The sequence below is a fragment of the Emydura macquarii genome, unplaced genomic scaffold (assembly GCF_026122565.2).
Source record: "Emydura macquarii macquarii isolate MOO-44397 ecotype Brisbane River unplaced genomic scaffold, CSIRO-AGI_Emac_v2 contig_1253, whole genome shotgun sequence".
NCBI classification, from domain to species: Eukaryota; Metazoa; Chordata; order Testudines; family Chelidae; genus Emydura; species Emydura macquarii.
The window spans coordinates 42,825,526-42,842,350 of NW_027131390.1; the positions used below are offsets into that span (position 1 = coordinate 42,825,526).

General features: G+C 40.3%; 1 protein-coding gene across 3 annotated transcripts in view; it reads right to left on the reverse strand.

Moving 5' to 3' along the window:
• The window catches only part of HDAC4 (histone deacetylase 4), a 403,085-nt gene that overhangs the window by 153,501 nt on the left and 232,759 nt on the right, over window positions 1–16,825 (reverse strand). For all 3 annotated transcript variants that reach the window (XM_067548627.1, XM_067548626.1, XM_067548628.1), the window contains exon 5: window positions 1,412–1,562. In XM_067548627.1, coding sequence (XP_067404728.1) covers window positions 1,412–1,562 — 151 coding nt within the window. The remainder of the gene's footprint in view (window positions 1–1,411; window positions 1,563–16,825) is intronic.

Genomic DNA, 16,825 nt, shown 5'->3' on the forward strand with positions numbered 1-16,825 from the left:
GCCTCTTTTTCTTGTTGTTCTATGATATATAAAGGCCTGAAACTTCTTTGGTTTCCTCCCTCCCGCTTAAATATATTTATGTTATGTTAAAATTTCAGGTCTTATCTACCCACATTTTTCCTAAAAGATGCTATATAAACATCACTTGACCTTCTACATGGCTTCTAAAACTGTTCTTGCTGAGAGCTATTTGACTCAAATGCCTGATAAATGCTTAGGAGAAACCCCATCTTTGTTAGATTAAAAGCCTCTAACTCTTCAATTAAAGCCTGAGACAGCTTCACAATCCACAGCTGAGGCCTCTTAGATGTCCTAGAACAAAACAAGGGAAGACCAGGTGACATTTCTGTAGAGAGAAGAAAAAGCAAAACAAAAACACCATTTTTCTTAATACTACACAAAGTAACAAAATAGGGTATAAATTCATCTTCTTCTGTTGGAGGTAACATTTAAGGACCAGGAGAAGTTATTCATCCAAAGCACTTAAAATCGGAGCGTTGCAATTAGTGGCTATAATTATTCTTTTGATGTTTGAAGAATGTTGTACAATCTGACTGGTGCTGTTAATGGAAGTTGCTCCTGTAAATTTTTCATGCATCATTTGGGAATAGATCCTATCATCATCTTGGAAGAAGCTTTATTTTACAGAAATTTTTCAATATAAATTTCAAGCAAGAAACACTGGTCCATGGGTTGAAAACTTCAATACAAAAAAACAACAAATACAGGAATATGAAAACTAATATATTGTAGAATATTTTTATTTGAGCCCCAATTTTATTTTTACAGATGGGTAGAGACATTGGTTAAAGTCAAGTGAAAAGGTTAAGGAAAAGACATGAAATGCAGCAGAGTATGGCTTGTCATCCGCGTGAAAGTTTAAATACCAAAGATGGGTAAACAGACACTGGATGACAAGGGATGGATCACTCAATAATTGCCCTGTTCTCTTCATTCCCTCTGAAACATCTAGCACTGGCCATCGTCAAAACACAGGATACACTGGGCAACATGGTCAATTAGTCTGACCCAACATGGTTGTTCTTCCGTTATAGTCATTTTACAGCATCTTGTAGCACACTTTCTTGGGCACGATCACATATTCAAGACAAAACCATACTCTGTAAGCTATAAAGAAATACTTTCAGAACTAAAATATTTTATATGTCTGAAAATGAAACTGAGGGCTCAATTACAGTTTCATCTTTTCTTTCTTGATCCTCCATCCCTAACAGTTAACATGAGCTTTTCATGCAGCAAGTCCGTGTATGCAGAGAGCCAGGGAGGTTTCATAAGCATTGTGAAATACCTTTGTACAATCGCAGCGTAAAACAGAGTTAGAAGTGCCTATGATTTCTATTCACCTACTGTAAACTTCATCATTGAAATAATCTCTCTTGCTGCTACTTACTTTCTTTTCCTTTCTCTTTGTTTTTCAGCTGTTGTAATTTCTGTTCTCTATGCTGCTTCTCCAGCTCTTGCTCCTGCCGATGTTGCTCCAACTTTCTCTGGTGTTCCAAGAGCTCCTGCTGATGTTTCATTGCTAGCATTTCCTGTTGCTGCTGTTGAGATGTGAAAAGAAAAAAGAAGTGAACGAACAAACAGTCTGATCACCCAAAGCTTTAATACCACAATGGGCCAAACAGGAGCCATTACGATGCTGATGCATTTTAATACATTTGCTAAAACAATGACAGAACATTTCTCCTTGCGCAAACAGTTCCTGCACTGGTATGGGCAGGTCAGCCCACCATCCTCATTTCAAATTTAAAAGAGAGCACATGCTAAATTGTGGCTAAACCCTTCTGGGTATGATGCAAGAAGCCTCTGGTTCATCCTTTGTGGCCCTTTGCAGGGGCTGGTTACAAGCAAAGCCTCTATATTTAGTGAGCACTTGGACCTACTGGCTAAATAGCACTAGCTTCCCCAAAAGCAGTGGGGTACACTCCCAAATCCACAGCTGGTTCCACACGGGGGGAGCGGACAGTGATCAGACCTGCCAGAGCTCCAGAAAGGCTGTGTGTCTAAACCAGTCTCAATGCCTCCTGGAGCTCCCAATGGTGCAGTATGTATCTGCACCACCATCTACACGAGGCTGTGGCAGAAGAGCCCTAATACAACTGTGGCCACAGACTGGTCAATTTCAGGCACTGCAGCAGGTTATCACTTGTGTTACGTTGTCATGATCATTTTTAAATTATTGCCTTTGGCATCATGCACCAAGGAGACATGAATAAACATTTCTTAACATTTCGAAACTGAGGCCCTATTATGTTAAGGTAAAGCAAACCAGTGCAAACCACTACTGGCATGAAGTGCAGCTTACATCAGTGTAACTTAATCTGATAACATACTGAAACAACATGCACTGGTGAAAGTCCAGTTTTGTGCTGGTACAACATATCTGCTCACCTACATACAAGCTTGCACCAATGTAACCAACATCAATGTAATTGCACTGGTGTAAAATTTTCCTAGTTTAGACTGGGCCTAAGTGCTGTCTAGCCATTGTGCATTTTTAATTAATACACCTGGGCATTTGTAAGTATTCTTGATCAACTGAAATGCTTTATAAGAAAATTATTACATCCGAAAAAATCATGGCTATGTTAAGAAAACGTTATTGAGGTTACAAAACCGGACCCTCAAATTAGTGAAGTGCAAGAATAAAAGTTGTCTGAGCCTAATGAATTACAAATTCATCTTTGCCACACCCCTCAGAGGTAGCTAGTCTTCCCAGAAGAACTGAGGTACAGGGAGATCAAGACCAAAATCTGCAAAAATATCCATTAATTTTCGGTGCCCATCTTGAGACTGATTTTTCAGAGTATTTAGTGTTTTTAAATAGTACTCCACGTATTCAAAGTACTGTACAGGTATCACCTAATCAAGCCTCAACTCCCCTGTCAAGGAGGGAGCTAGGTACTGTTGCCCCTTTGGTTTGAGTGGTTAGCCAATATCCAGGGCCCTGCAAGGTTCTTTGAAGGGTAAGAGCGATGACATGAGTCAGAAGTATTGTTTGGTGCACTCCTGCTTAGTTGCCAAGACTGTACCCAGTAGAAACAAACAAGAGCAGGCAGTTGCTTGCTCACTGTTTCCAAGTCTGCCCTTCCAGTCAGTTCTATGCCCAAGGAGCTCTGTCTCTTTTCTACCCGTCAGCTGTGCTCACGACTGCTTCCCTTGCCTTCTGCTGACCAGCTCCTCTAACATACACACCTTACCCAACAGTCCCCTAGCCCCTGCATTTGCAAGCAGTTCCAGGAACCCCTCAGAGCACACAGTTTGGCCCTGTCCAGGTTTTGTCATGCAGCCCAATGCCTTGGGCAGCAGAACAAGTCCAGAAGTCTACACAGCAATAAAATCCCCGCAGTCCCAGTCCCAGCCGGCTGACCCGGGCCAACTGGGGTTTATTCTTTGCTGTGTAGACGTACACAGTAGCAAAGCCAGGATTAGCATTAAGGGCCTCCTGAACCCCGGCATTCTATACCACACAGTCTTATTCCCAGAGGGGCTCAGCTTCCACAGCTCCCACTGACTTCATTTATCACTGTGAATGCTTAACACTTTGGAAAATCAGGTGTCTACATTTGGGTATCTAGAATTAGTGACCACTTGTGAAAATCTTGGTTTATGGGATTTGCCCAGCATCACTAAGGAAGTCCCAGCCGACTGCAGCGTCCCATAGGCAAACAGTATTATCATGGGGACATGAGGGAATCAACAGTAGGACAAGAACCTGCTTGATCCGCTAGCACACTGGGACGGGTGTGTGAACACTGCTAACAGAATGCTCAGTGTTGTAGCAGCAAGCCAGGAGCAAGTTGAGCAAAAACCTGGATGAAAAATGACAATTTTTAGTAGCCAGTAACTTGGCCACATGAGAATGGGTTTTCATGGGGCCACAAAAAGGCACCTTCCTCACAACAAGACTACGTCTATGCCAAATTTCAAGTTCCCGTTGCAAATCTTCAAGGTATTAGAGCTCTTTAAAAAAAAATGAAGCTCCACCTAAATATAGGAGTTACTATCACTCCAACGATGATACTTTCAGATTTCCTTTGCGCCCTCTGTGGCAAAATGGAATGTTCCACATAGTTCAGTTACCTACCTTATGCCGCAGATTACTCAGAGTACAGCAATACGTTTGCTCGCTGGCTTGAGCTACCGCGATCACATTACGCCCGCCCTGCATTCTTTATGTTGGCAGCTTATAAACTAGCAGATTGATTTTAAATTGGCACGGTTGACTTTTAAACAGAGGTAGGCCCTAATGATAGTTGAGACTTCTTCCTTCACCCTTGGCTTAATGGGTATCTGTGCTCAGATACCACCCACTGTCAAAAGTTTACACCATCCTGCCTTATATGGGAGGGGATTGGGTCAGAAGTCTGCTGGCTGCTAAGGCATGGATTTGTAACTTGCCTTCCCCTCTAGAAAAGAAAATCTCACTTCATCTCTCTCCAGTTTTAAAAAGCACCTTAAACCTTTTAATCCAAAGACGTTTTGCTTACTTTTAAAATATATTTTTACTACTGTGGCCCTGTATTTATTGCTTTTTTCTTGCCTTTTTTATGCTCTGTTTTTATTTGTTAAACTTTGATAGTTATCTTTTGGGGTTTTTTTAAGTGGTGCCATTAAGATTTCTAGCATAGTGTGCTTCTGCATGGGACACATTATAAATAAAATTATTATAAAATTCTATACAAGCATGTGAAAAGAAAGGCGGGATGCCTGTATATGCTGCAATCTGACTGCCAATCTACTTATAAAGAATTTTAAACATTACTCCATTTTTTGCTAAAATGTAAAACATTAACCACCATGTAATGCAGAACTCATTAAATTTACATTTATTGCAAATACTGTGGTCTATTCTTAATGCTCTATTTCAACCCACTTAAACAATTGAGAGCAATTCAGGATTTAACCACCTACAAAAAAAAAAACCCTCCAGAACCCTGATTTTTTTTTACTTTTAATTAAGAAGCAGCCTCCACTAACACTTCTCCTTTGGAAGAAAAAAATATCATTACAGACTTCCAACAAGGCCAGCACATGGTGGCTTTTATAAACTAGCCACAGAAAGCATGCAAATGAAGAATAATTTTTGCACAATTTGTTAAAAAGGTTTTGTGTGTGTGTGTTTAAATGAAATCAGGAGCCTTTTTTCTCCATCTGCAGTCTGCTGGGCTTAGCATGTTATACTTCCTGGAATAGTTTAAATACACTGAGATACTTTAGAAGGAACTGTTCTTTCATTAACATCTGTAGTGAAATGTAAATGAAGAAAAGAAGTGAAGACAGATTTGTACTGGATTGCTTATAGAAGTTTCATTAAAGATGTATTGTTTCTGCTGGAATTCCAACCCACGCTCTAAAGTGTATACACTCAATACAGATTATGAAGCTTTTCAAAGAAAAGAAATGAAAAAAAGCCTGCCTTAGTGAAGAGAAGGGACAGTATTCCAGACCATGTTGTTAGGACAAAATGAAATGCCATCTCTTGTAGACTCTGGCAATAATGACAAACGCAGAACTCACTTTTCCGATCTGTCTGTATTGGGAATTTTTTCTACACCACAGAGACTTCCTTCTTGTCCCTCTTCGGTGTCTGAGTGACAGCAAATAAAGCGGGCATATTTTGGATAAATGGACATATTTTGCCCATAGTAACTATTTATGAGTGTCTTTTGAAATACAATTCTGTACATAGAAATAAATTTTTAGTTGGGTTTGCTACAGCTTATGATTTTCCTAGTAAAAGATCTCCCTCATACTTTTATAACACAGTAGAAGCCACTACCATCAAACTCTGTTACAGGCAAGTCTCCCAATTGCAATTCTGTTATGTTAATTGCACACAGTTTTTTTTTAAATGTATGTTTTTCTTGTGACGTAAGAAAAATTAAATATTTGCAAAAAATAAAATTATATGGCATGGGCAAGCCCTTGCATTAGGATTAACTCCAGAACATATCGTAATTTGAAGAGTGTACTGTGAAAAATATGGATACTGTATTAGTAAGAGTGCAGCAGGGAACATCTGAATAAGGTGCTCTTGCCAAAATAAATATTTGTAAATATTTATAACTATAGGGATTCCTGCATATGTTTAATGTCACTGCTTCTACTATTCATGAAAACTGCACAAATGCTTAACTGTACCTGTAGCTAAAGCTTTTGAGGCTCTACTGGTATATATTAATGGTTATAAATGTACTCAGGAGAATGTAGTGGATTTAATGGCATTTATCATTTTACAACTAAATGCGAAGAGAACAGGACAACAAATATCACCACATTTACTAAAATGACTTTTTCCACACTCTTCAATTGAATCAGGTTTATTTAGAAAACAGAAGGAAGCCAACCACGGCATCTCAAATAAATATATTCTAAACTTATTTTCTTTTCAACTGTACTGAGTAAAGCAGCTAAAATAGAATTCCTCAGTTATTACAACAAAAATGGCAACAGAGATACTGCTGATTAAAGCTCTCAGTGATGTTATTCCCAAAGAAATACAATATTGGCATGGAGACCAAGCATCACTAATGCTTATCTAATAAAGACTCCACTTATCACAAAGAATGCCTCTACATTTCATAACAAAATGGGGCCAGCATCCTGGTAGGAATGAAGCATGTCCATCGGCGATCCCTTGGAGCTTGAAGAGGACTGTCTTCATCCTCAAAATGATAGCCAGTTACCACTGGTGGAGTCACAGGTGACTAATGAGACCAATCTGGGATCCACAGATTGTCACAATTGGGGCAACATTTCCCAATGGAAGGGGTTGATCTGAATTGTTGAGTTGGGCCACAGCACATTCTTTCCTCCTTTCCCATTGTCTCCCAAAATACTGGGATCCTTGCCACAAGGTCCTTTTCCATTTTGGTCACTCAAGGGCTTGGGTTTCCTATGAGTTTGTCAATATTGCACTTCTTCATGTTGGCATTGAGGATGTCTCTGAAATTCTTTTTTTGCTCTCCCCTTGTCTGTTGGCCGTGGCTCAGTTGTGAGAACATGATTTGCTTTGGGAGTTGATTTTTTGGCATTCAAAGAATATGACTAGCCCAACAGAGTTGGTGGTGGATAATCATAGCTTCAATGATGGAAGCTTTGGCTTGGGACAGAACACTAGTGTTGGTATATTGGTCATCTTATTTGATTCAGAAGATTTTGCAGAGCCACCGTTGATGGTATTGTTCAAGAACCTTGAAGTGTCTACTGTACATGACCAGGTTTTGGCATCACACAAGGGAGCAAGGATGACAACGGTCTGCTACAAGAGAAGCTTGGCTTGATTCTTGATGTCATCATCTTCAAAGACATTTTCTCAGGTATCCAAAAGCTGTACTAGCGCATTGAAGATGGTGTTGAATTTTCTCATCAGTGTCAGTTTTCTGAGATAGACAGTTGCTGAGGTAAAGAAAATGCTCAATGTTCTCCAGGGTCTCTTTATTAATCTGAATTACAGGAGCAGGATCCTGGTGATTTGGTGTCTGTTGGTGGACTACTTTAGTTTTCTTGGTGTTGAGTGTAAGGCCAAAATGGCTGTAGGCCTCAGAGAAAGTGTCAACCATTTTTTTAAGATCTTCTTCTGAGTGGGCATACAGGGCAGAGTCGTCTGCATATTGAGTTCAATGACTGATTTAGTCTTGAATCGGAAGTGATTGAGGTTGAAGAACTTGCTGTCCATTCTGTATTGGATGTCAAGTCCAGAGGGGAGCTTGTCAGTGATGAGAAGGAGGAGAATGACAGCAAGGAAGACAGGGAAAATGACTGAAGCAATAACAGCCTTGATTAACTCCTTACTTGACTAGGAAGAACTCCAGTTTGGATCCATTGCTGGTGTCTGTCACAGACATGTCGTCATGGAGGAAACAGAGGACAGCAACAAATTTTGGCAGGCATCCAATTTCAATGAGAATTCTCCACAGAGCCTCACAATTGATGGAGTCAAATGCTTTTGTGAGGTCAATGAAGGCCATATACAGAAGTTGATGTTGCTCGCAGCACTTTTCCTGAAGTTGGTGGGCAATGAAGATCATATTGATGGTACCGTGAGATGGTCTGAATTTGCTCTGCAATTCTGAGAGGAATTCCCCAGTCAAAGGGAGCAGCTGGTTAAGAATTCTGGTAAGAATCTTTCCAAAGGTGGACAACAGGGAGATTCCTCACTAGTTTACACAAACTGATTCATCTCCTTTGTTGAAGATGCTCAAGATCATGGCATCTCCAAGATTAGTTCGGGTTTCTTCTGATATCTAAATCTTGAGAATTAAGATGTGAAGCTGGTGAAGTCAGTTCTTCTCCTTTTTTGAAGATTTCAGCAGGGATTCCATCAAGTCCAGTTGCCTTAGTGTTCTTCATCTGTTTGATGGCTTTCTTTACTGCAACAAATGTTGGTGTGATGCTGAGAGCATCCTTGATTGGATGTTGAGGGAATAAGTCAAAGATGCTTTCATCAATGTTGGAGTCACGATTCAGGAAATCTTCAAAATATTCCTTCCAATATGCATTGATCGATTCATTGTCCCTGAGGAGGTTGGTTCCTTTCCTGGGTCTCAGGGGGTTTAGCTCTTGGGTGCTGGGACTGTAAAGGACTTTGGTGGCGTTAAAGAATCCACGCATGTCATGGGTGGCGATGAATCGTGGGATCCTCCTTCACTTTGTTCTCCCACCACTCGTTTTTCATTTTTCAGGTTGTTCTTTGAACCTCAACTTTGGGGTGGATGTATTGCTTCTGCTTGGAACTGATGTCATTCTGCCAAGCACATCAGGCCTTGCACTTATCGTCAGTCAGGTCTTGGATTTCTTGATAGTTCTCATCCAACCAGTCTTGTTGCTTCCTGGTTGAGAAGCCCAGTGTTTATTCACATGCAACATGGATGGCCATGCTTTCCAGTGATTTGAGTGTTTTCCAGTGATCTTTGGGGCTCTCCATCTCAGTTTTGATATTCATCAGTTTCTTGGTAAGGCACTACTGGAAAATAAAGTTTAGTTGGTACTGAAGACTCAACATTTATCTTGTCTGGCTGATTTCTTCCACATTTGTCATTTTGTTGTGAGTTTGATGGAAGTGAGAGTAGATAAGGTGATGATCCGCTTAATTGCCAGCACCAGTCATTGCTTAGGTGATGCAAACGCCTTCATGATTATGAACACGGACAATGACAGTCAATCAGATGCCAATGCTTAGATCTCTAGTGTTCCCATGATGTCTTACACTAATTGATTTGGTGGAATGTAGTATTTGTGATAATTAGGTCATGTTCTGTCCACTTGGTCAGGAGATGAATTCCGTTGGAACTGGTCTTATCCACTCCTTCCTTGCCGATCATGCCATTCTAAAACTCCATGTCGCATCCAACTCTTGTTTAAATTGCCAAGGAGTAGGAGTTTGTCCTCTTTGGAGTTGGCAAAGAGAATTTGGTCAAAGTTGTTGTAAAATCCTTCTTTGATTTCATCATCAGCATCAAGGGTTGGAACATATGTACTCGTAAGTGTTGCATGCTGATTTTTGGCAAGTCTAAGGCCAAGGGTCATCAGTCCTTCATTGATGCTAACTGGTAATAATTGGTTGCTTATTTGGTTTTTTATAGAGAAACCAATGCCGTAGATTCATCATCCATTGTCACCGGTTCTTTCCAGAAAAAAAATGTAGCCACCATCTTGTTCTTTGAGCTATCCTCCTTCTCCACGTCGTCTCACTCAGTGCAGCAATGTTGATATCACGTCTCCTGAGTTCTCTAGCCATAATAGCTGTTCTTGGTTCTGGCTGGTTATTGAGTGGGTTGTCCACCAGGGTTTGAATGTTCCAGGGTCAAAATTTCATTGTTCAGTTTCGACCACAGTAAAGTGATTTCTCTAGACGCAGTTATCCAGTGTCAGGCAGACTATGTTTAGAGCACATTTTCTAGCCTTCTCCCCATGTGGGGTGGGCAGAGTGGATCCTAAAAGGGGCTCCTCAGTCACAGTTGCAGCTGCCAAGTTGCACTCCTGCCTCTGCCCAAATGCTAAAATGCCATCTGTGCCAGTTGAGTGACTAGGAGCTTCCAGACATCATTGTCCCACTCCCGTCACCACCTGCCGTTTGTCACAGAACTTAGGACATGAATGTTCTTGTTTATGGGGCATGTCCAACGCTCAGTTAAATGCCCCCAAACCCAACCCATCTCATGTTGTTCCATGCTATTTTATCCATTTTCCATCTTTCTAGATGCAAACATTTTTCAATGCCTCAAATCCTTCTGCTGCCCAAGTGACATCACCTACACTTCCCGCAGCCACAAAAACCCACCCTGAGACTGCTCCCTCCTCCCCACAGTTCCAGGTAAGATTCTCCGCTCCCCCACCCCTTTCCCCCACCTTCCTATTTGCAACCTTTCCCCTTGACAATCTACTGAAATGTGCTTTTATTTTACAGCCTTCCACATGTCACTCTACTGGAGGGAAGTGAAAGGTGACAGAGAAAAGACATCCTGAGCCTCTGCTCATGGGTCAGGGATCTTGCTACAATACAGAGTATTGTGTTGTTTGAATCAAAAAGGAAGCCCATGGATGGAATGCCTGCGCTGAGACGATCAACTGGAACTCATTTTTTCCTTTAGAGTTTCTTTTCCTGGAAAGATCTGTGACCCACACAGCCAGTTCACCTATCAGCAGGAGTATCTGGTACATATTACAAGCCTGGATGAATCAGAATTTTATCTCTGCCCAAATGAATAGTTTAAAAGAAACTATAAAAAAATTATCTTAAGCACCAACAATATGCCTGGTACCTTTACACGACAATCATATATTTATAATAGAGTTCCTTTCCCACGGAACTTATAGTCCAAACAACCTAGGCATATGCAAATGGCTGCCTTTGGAAGTTATATAACTTATCTCATCTGAAGGTTTATTTTTATTTTTTTGGCAATCACTCCCTAACAGGATATTTATCTGCTTGTGTCAACTGCATGCAAAATGTTGTGAAAATTCTACAGCTTTTTGGCTCAACATATGTATTCAAAAACTTTAAGCTCAGAACCTGGAAAAAATTAACGAAATTGTTAACATGAAACTTTGCAAAGCAACAAAATAGATTGATTGAAGGAGAACTATTTATACACCAGGTGATTTCTAAGTGGAGATTTTTTTTTTTTTTTTTTTTTTAAAGTATTTCAACATTGCCTATTAGCTGCTTTGACTTATTTCAAGTTCTCACTTCCTTGTTTACTGAGTTGTCAGGTTATAAACTCTGGTTTCATGAATCTTTTTGATGACTCTACCACCACATGTTTTAATTCAGTTTTATGGTGGATTTCTTTCAGTGACACAGGATGCTGGGTTGAGGTAATTGGCTGAACTGGCAGAAAGAGAAAGTGTTGTAAGTTTTCAGAGAGTCAAGCAATAAAATTTCCCACATAGCAAGACTAAAAACGCAGTGCAGAAGAACACAGTTTTCTCACCTGTTATTTGGCTTCTGTGATGTGAGAATACCAGAATGTATATTCACTGTGCTCCTTCTCATCTCAGACAGGCAGTTCGCAGCCAGCCTGGTACCAGGACTCTCAGCCCCTCTTCTCTCCGGCAGGAAACCAATCTATCCCCGTAGAGAGCTTCCTGAGCTGGAGAATAAATTTGCTTAGACTGTCCTGCACCTTGTCTAGCTAGTTACTGTGCCTGAGTCCATTCACCCAGTGGAGAACTCTTCAGTCAGAGTACAAGTTGGTGTAATCACATCACCAAGACCAGTTAGCAAGTAAGAGAAATTGTTTTTTCTGCAATATAGCAATCAAGCATGTAAAATGGGTCTGATTAGCAGTGATAATATGCCCAGGAAGGAAAGGAGAAATTAGGGGGGGAAAGCTCAGAGGCTCTGCAAAAGTAAAGGAGGAGGAACTAGGGAATATAGAAGGTGAGTGAAGGGAGACTGGTCAGGAACTTTTGGGTATAACACCCCCCGCCCCCCCGACCATCTCAAGGAGAGAATTCTCGAGCTGCTGGCTTACGATGGCTCTTAGGAACCCCTGACCAAAAGCCATAGCAACTGACTGGCAGATCTAACTGGGAACGTCCAGAGGATGTGTGAACTGAGTGCCAGGTGGCTGCCCAACAAACTGGAGCTGCTCACTTGTCAGCTTACACATCAAACCACCATTGAATAGCTGCCCTAGATGTATGGGAGGCCCAGACTTCTGCTCCAGGTCTCTAGAGAGTGACATTGGACAAAAACATGTCTGAGGGTTTGGAATAGGATTATATGATGCTAAATCCACTGTGGAGTGGGGCAGCCAAACATTATGGCAGGTAGGCTCTAGCGTGCAGATTCTGTGAAAGTGCTTGGGAAGAGCTGATGGGACCAAACACCAGATCTTGACCCCAGTGAAGGAAAGAAAGATGCAACTGGGAGCATGCTGCTGGGTTGATGATGAGTCCCGCTGACTGGGGGGAAGGGGTGTATGAGAGAGAGAGCCATTTTTACTGGGTGCTCCAACACTATGAAGATAGAGTAGGGCATATGAGAAGGTAGATAGGCTGGACAGAAGGATCAGAATAGTTGTGTGAGGTGGGAGATTCCTAAGGAGCATTCTCTTGGGACTTTCCAAAAAGTGAGAAGGAAAGAGCTAAAGTAGAGGAAATGTGTCATTTCTTACCCTGGGAGAAGTGAAAAAGTCCCCAAAGACAATGGAGGTGGTGGCAAGAGAGACCAAGGGGTGAAAGAGAGAGTCTCATCCTTGTATGGCTGCTTCTTGGACATAGTGGAAAAAGTCTCCAAGAGAAAATGCTGAAGGTGAATGTCAGGTTGACATAAGCTCTGGCCCCTGAGTAGAACACCTCCTCAATGAGAAGAGAGCCCAAGGAGAGATTGGGTCTCTCTTATGTCCATACATCTCAGATTAGACCTCCTGTGCCTTACCCTTCCAGTACCCAATGTAGGCCAATGGACTGCTGATGTATGATGCAAGCAACCATTTTGGCTCTGCTCCTGGTTCTGCTTCCACTTAACTTGGCTGCGGCATCATTGTACAAGGTGGTGGTCAGAAGGAGAACTATAGAGTGCTGTACTTTGCAGATGTCCATGATGCAAAGGGAGATCCAATGTTCAACATATTTGAAGAAATTTTGTGCATCAAAAATGAATTTAAATGATTTATATGAATATTCAGTATAATTTGAATGCTCACCCATGTAGATTTCAGGTGCATTAATGTAAAGGTAATGTACTGCACCGCTACATACTGAATGCATTCACTGTTTTACACAAACTGATTGCATATCAAAGAAAAGTAAATGTAGAAAACTCTTACGTAACATTGTTGATGTTTTACACTTACGAGTCAGGTTATTCAAAATTATGGTTTCCATTCATAATTCCCTCTGTTCCCTTTTGTAAATAGATCGTGAAGTTGCTGTGGGAGCCATAATTTTGAATTTACTGAATTTTGTGCATGTCAAATGTCAATAATAGCATTACATTAACTGTTTTGTTTTGCTTTCTTTTCCATTGTTTTCTGATTGTGACATTTTTGTTGTTTTACATTTAATATAATATATTTAAAGTTTATTTTATATAGTTAAGAAGTTAGATAAAATATATGAGTTGAAAATTCATTAGAGGATTGCAATGTACTCTTTTTCTAGTGTTCTTTATTCTAAAATTCCAGAACACCTGAAGTGATACTAAAATCACACAGCTGTATGGATTCAAAATGTAAACAAAGTCTAACACACGGATTTAGATGGGAGACAAATTGATGCTATAATGACCAACCACTCCATAAATCACTCTATAACCTACACAAGGAAAATGCAAATATGTTTCAGGTAAAGAAGCTTTTATCTCTCCTCTTAGTTGACTAGTGAACTGTCTCTCTCTACACATTTGCTAGATATTCTCGTGAACACTTGAAAAGAAACGTCATTCCAACCTCAAACAGCACTGGATAGCAAATGAAAAACACCACAGAACAAAAGTTAATTTTCAGCAAGGAGACCTCACAAGGAAAAACTGAAGTATCAGAGATATGAGCAAATTGAACGTTGCAATTTCTTCTTTGTATTATAAATCAGACATGTCTGCAAGATCTGACCAATTTCACATTCTGGAGAAAAATTTTGGACCCAAAACTTAATTTCACAAATTAATGGCCTCTAATTTATACAATGTATAGTAGTAACACGAACTGTAGCAGCAGGTATGTGAGAATTTATCATAAGATATCATGGCATTACGACCAGTAACTACATTGAGTACTATTAGGTTGTTTTATGATATTGGATTTTATTCAGATGTTAATTCATATAATCACTATGCCTGGCTTACTTTCCTATCTGAAAGCAGTAGCACATCTTACGGAGATAAAAAGAAAATCTGCTCTGGCAGTATTAGTCTTGTTTAATGACTAAGTAAAATGTTTTGGTCTTTGGGGACATAGGAAATTATACTTTCCCTGAATAAGTAAGTGCCCTGGTCTGCAAAGGCTTACACACAAGTTTAACTTTACTTACTGTGAATAGTCCCATTGAAACCATGGTTACTCACAGTGCATAAAACAAGGCACCTGCATAAGTCTTTGCAGCATCAGGGCTCAAGTCTTTAACATGATTTTAAAATACTGAAGACAGTTGCTTTTAACAGAAAAAACAATGGAGACCCCCTGAAACAAAGAGCAGGAAGCTAAAATTACTGTTTAAAAAAAAAAAAGAGCATGTGGTAACCCATTTAAGTATTAACAAGCTACAAAACATTTAGTCTGCACCACTAAACCTTCGGTTGTAATTTTCTAGACTAATAATATTGTCATCTAAGGATGCATTGCACAGTATTGCACACCTGTAAGATTTACATCTTGTTAGGTCTAACCTTAAAACTATACACACTGCTGTGCAAGTGACCAAATGAAAATGTAAAGGAATGGCTAGTGGGTAGTTATCAACACAAGTTCTGAACTTTGTAGGTGATATATAAACTTGCTTCATGAGAATCCTAAAAAGGTCTTTAGATCTAACTCTTCGCATCTCTTCTCAGTGTAAGTTTGCAGTTGCAGTAATGGATATTCGCATTATTGCATTTTCCAATATATGTAGGTGATCATACACAAATATTCACTAAAATTTACATATATTTAGATATATGGCTTTATGACATTAAGGAAAAATAACCTACTCTCCACAGTTTATGCACTATTCATTAATTGTTAGCTTTTATTTTATTTTTTTAAATGGAATATGTTCGTTCTGGACACTGATCAGTGTGGATACCAGTGAGACACGGTACGCCCAATTTGCAGATCAATAAGGTTTAATGTGCAAGGTTTTCTATAAATATAGTAGTTAGATACAAATTCTAAAATTAACTACAATATACCATACTCACTAAGCCTGGAGAGCTAAGCAGTCACTCAGAAGGCTGTATACAGGAACGGCTTTCTTCAGGGGCCCCGCCAGGGAGTCAGTGGCCTCTGGTCCAACCGGCAGCACCTCCCGCAGAGTCAGGTGTTGATGGAGCGCCCCCTTTTGTCTAAGTGATAACTACTTATACCCTTCCATAAACAACCTTCACCTAATTATCTCTTTCATTATCATATATGCTAATTACCTACATTGGGTTTCCACACTTAACTACATTCCATTCTCACCATAATAATTGGGGTCGTCAAAACAACATCTGGTGATAGGAGGGGCGGAGTAAAAGTATGCCCCTTGGCAATAAAAACGTACCCCAGAAGTTCAAGGATAACTCGTTCCCATCACCATTATCTATGTGCAGCTGCAAGCATACAGTATCTATATTTTGTCTTATTATGTGCTGTGCTATGCAGAAACTGAGACATCTATACCATTATTCAGTCTCTGCCAACTGAAAGATGTCATGCTACAGGGGATCAGAATAGCCAAGCAAGCAATTGAATGCTATGCTAAGCCTGTAGAACAGAGGTCAAACAACTCAAATTGTACTGGGCCTCCAACAGAATATAGTGACCAGACTGACAGCCCTAAAACTGAAAGTCCTCTGTTCATTAAATAGGTACAAATATGAATAGCGGCAGTGCTAGCAGTTCTACATGACCTATCAGGAGCACCTTTTGGAAAGAACAGTTCAGTTTCACTAGCCACTGAATAATTTAGATGTCAACAAGGATAGCAAATAATGTCAGTTACAGTGCTGCTTTATTATGTGGATACTTTTCTTTTAGGAAAGTAACAGACCACCAGCACATTTCACTGAGGCCACTAAAATGTCATCAGAGTGTACTACTTGTAGTTACTGGGCAGTAGCCTGTTCCCGTAATGGCAGACAGTACCACCTGTGACTTGCCAACACTGGGTGCTGATTCAAGGTTAAGTAACTTGGTAAACCGTAGGAAGTGCCAACATCTTCAGGCACATGAGCACTGAATAGTATAGTGGGACTCTTTATGGAAGAAAGGCCATTGAAAGGTAGAAGAGTTAAATCATGATTTAACCAATGACAGCCACAAATTGGAGGAAAGGCAACAGGAAACAACCCTCTGTACTTTCTCCCATGAGAACTATTATGACAGAACAAAGGGAAAGTGACCCACATGGGATGCTGGGTGATACAACCCCCCAGACCAGAAGCACAACGTATTATATTAGGGAGAAGGCTCTGGCCTTGTAATAGTACAGACTGTAATTATGATGGTGCTGTAGCAAATCGTTTGGGAAGTACAGTGCCTCATGTTTGCACCAAGGAAAAGGACCTGAACTTTCATAAACGAATGAGCAGAATAGGAACATTGAATATGAGAAGTATACATGAAAGGAAGCTCGCCACTGTGACCAAAGAATTGGACAGTTGTAAAAT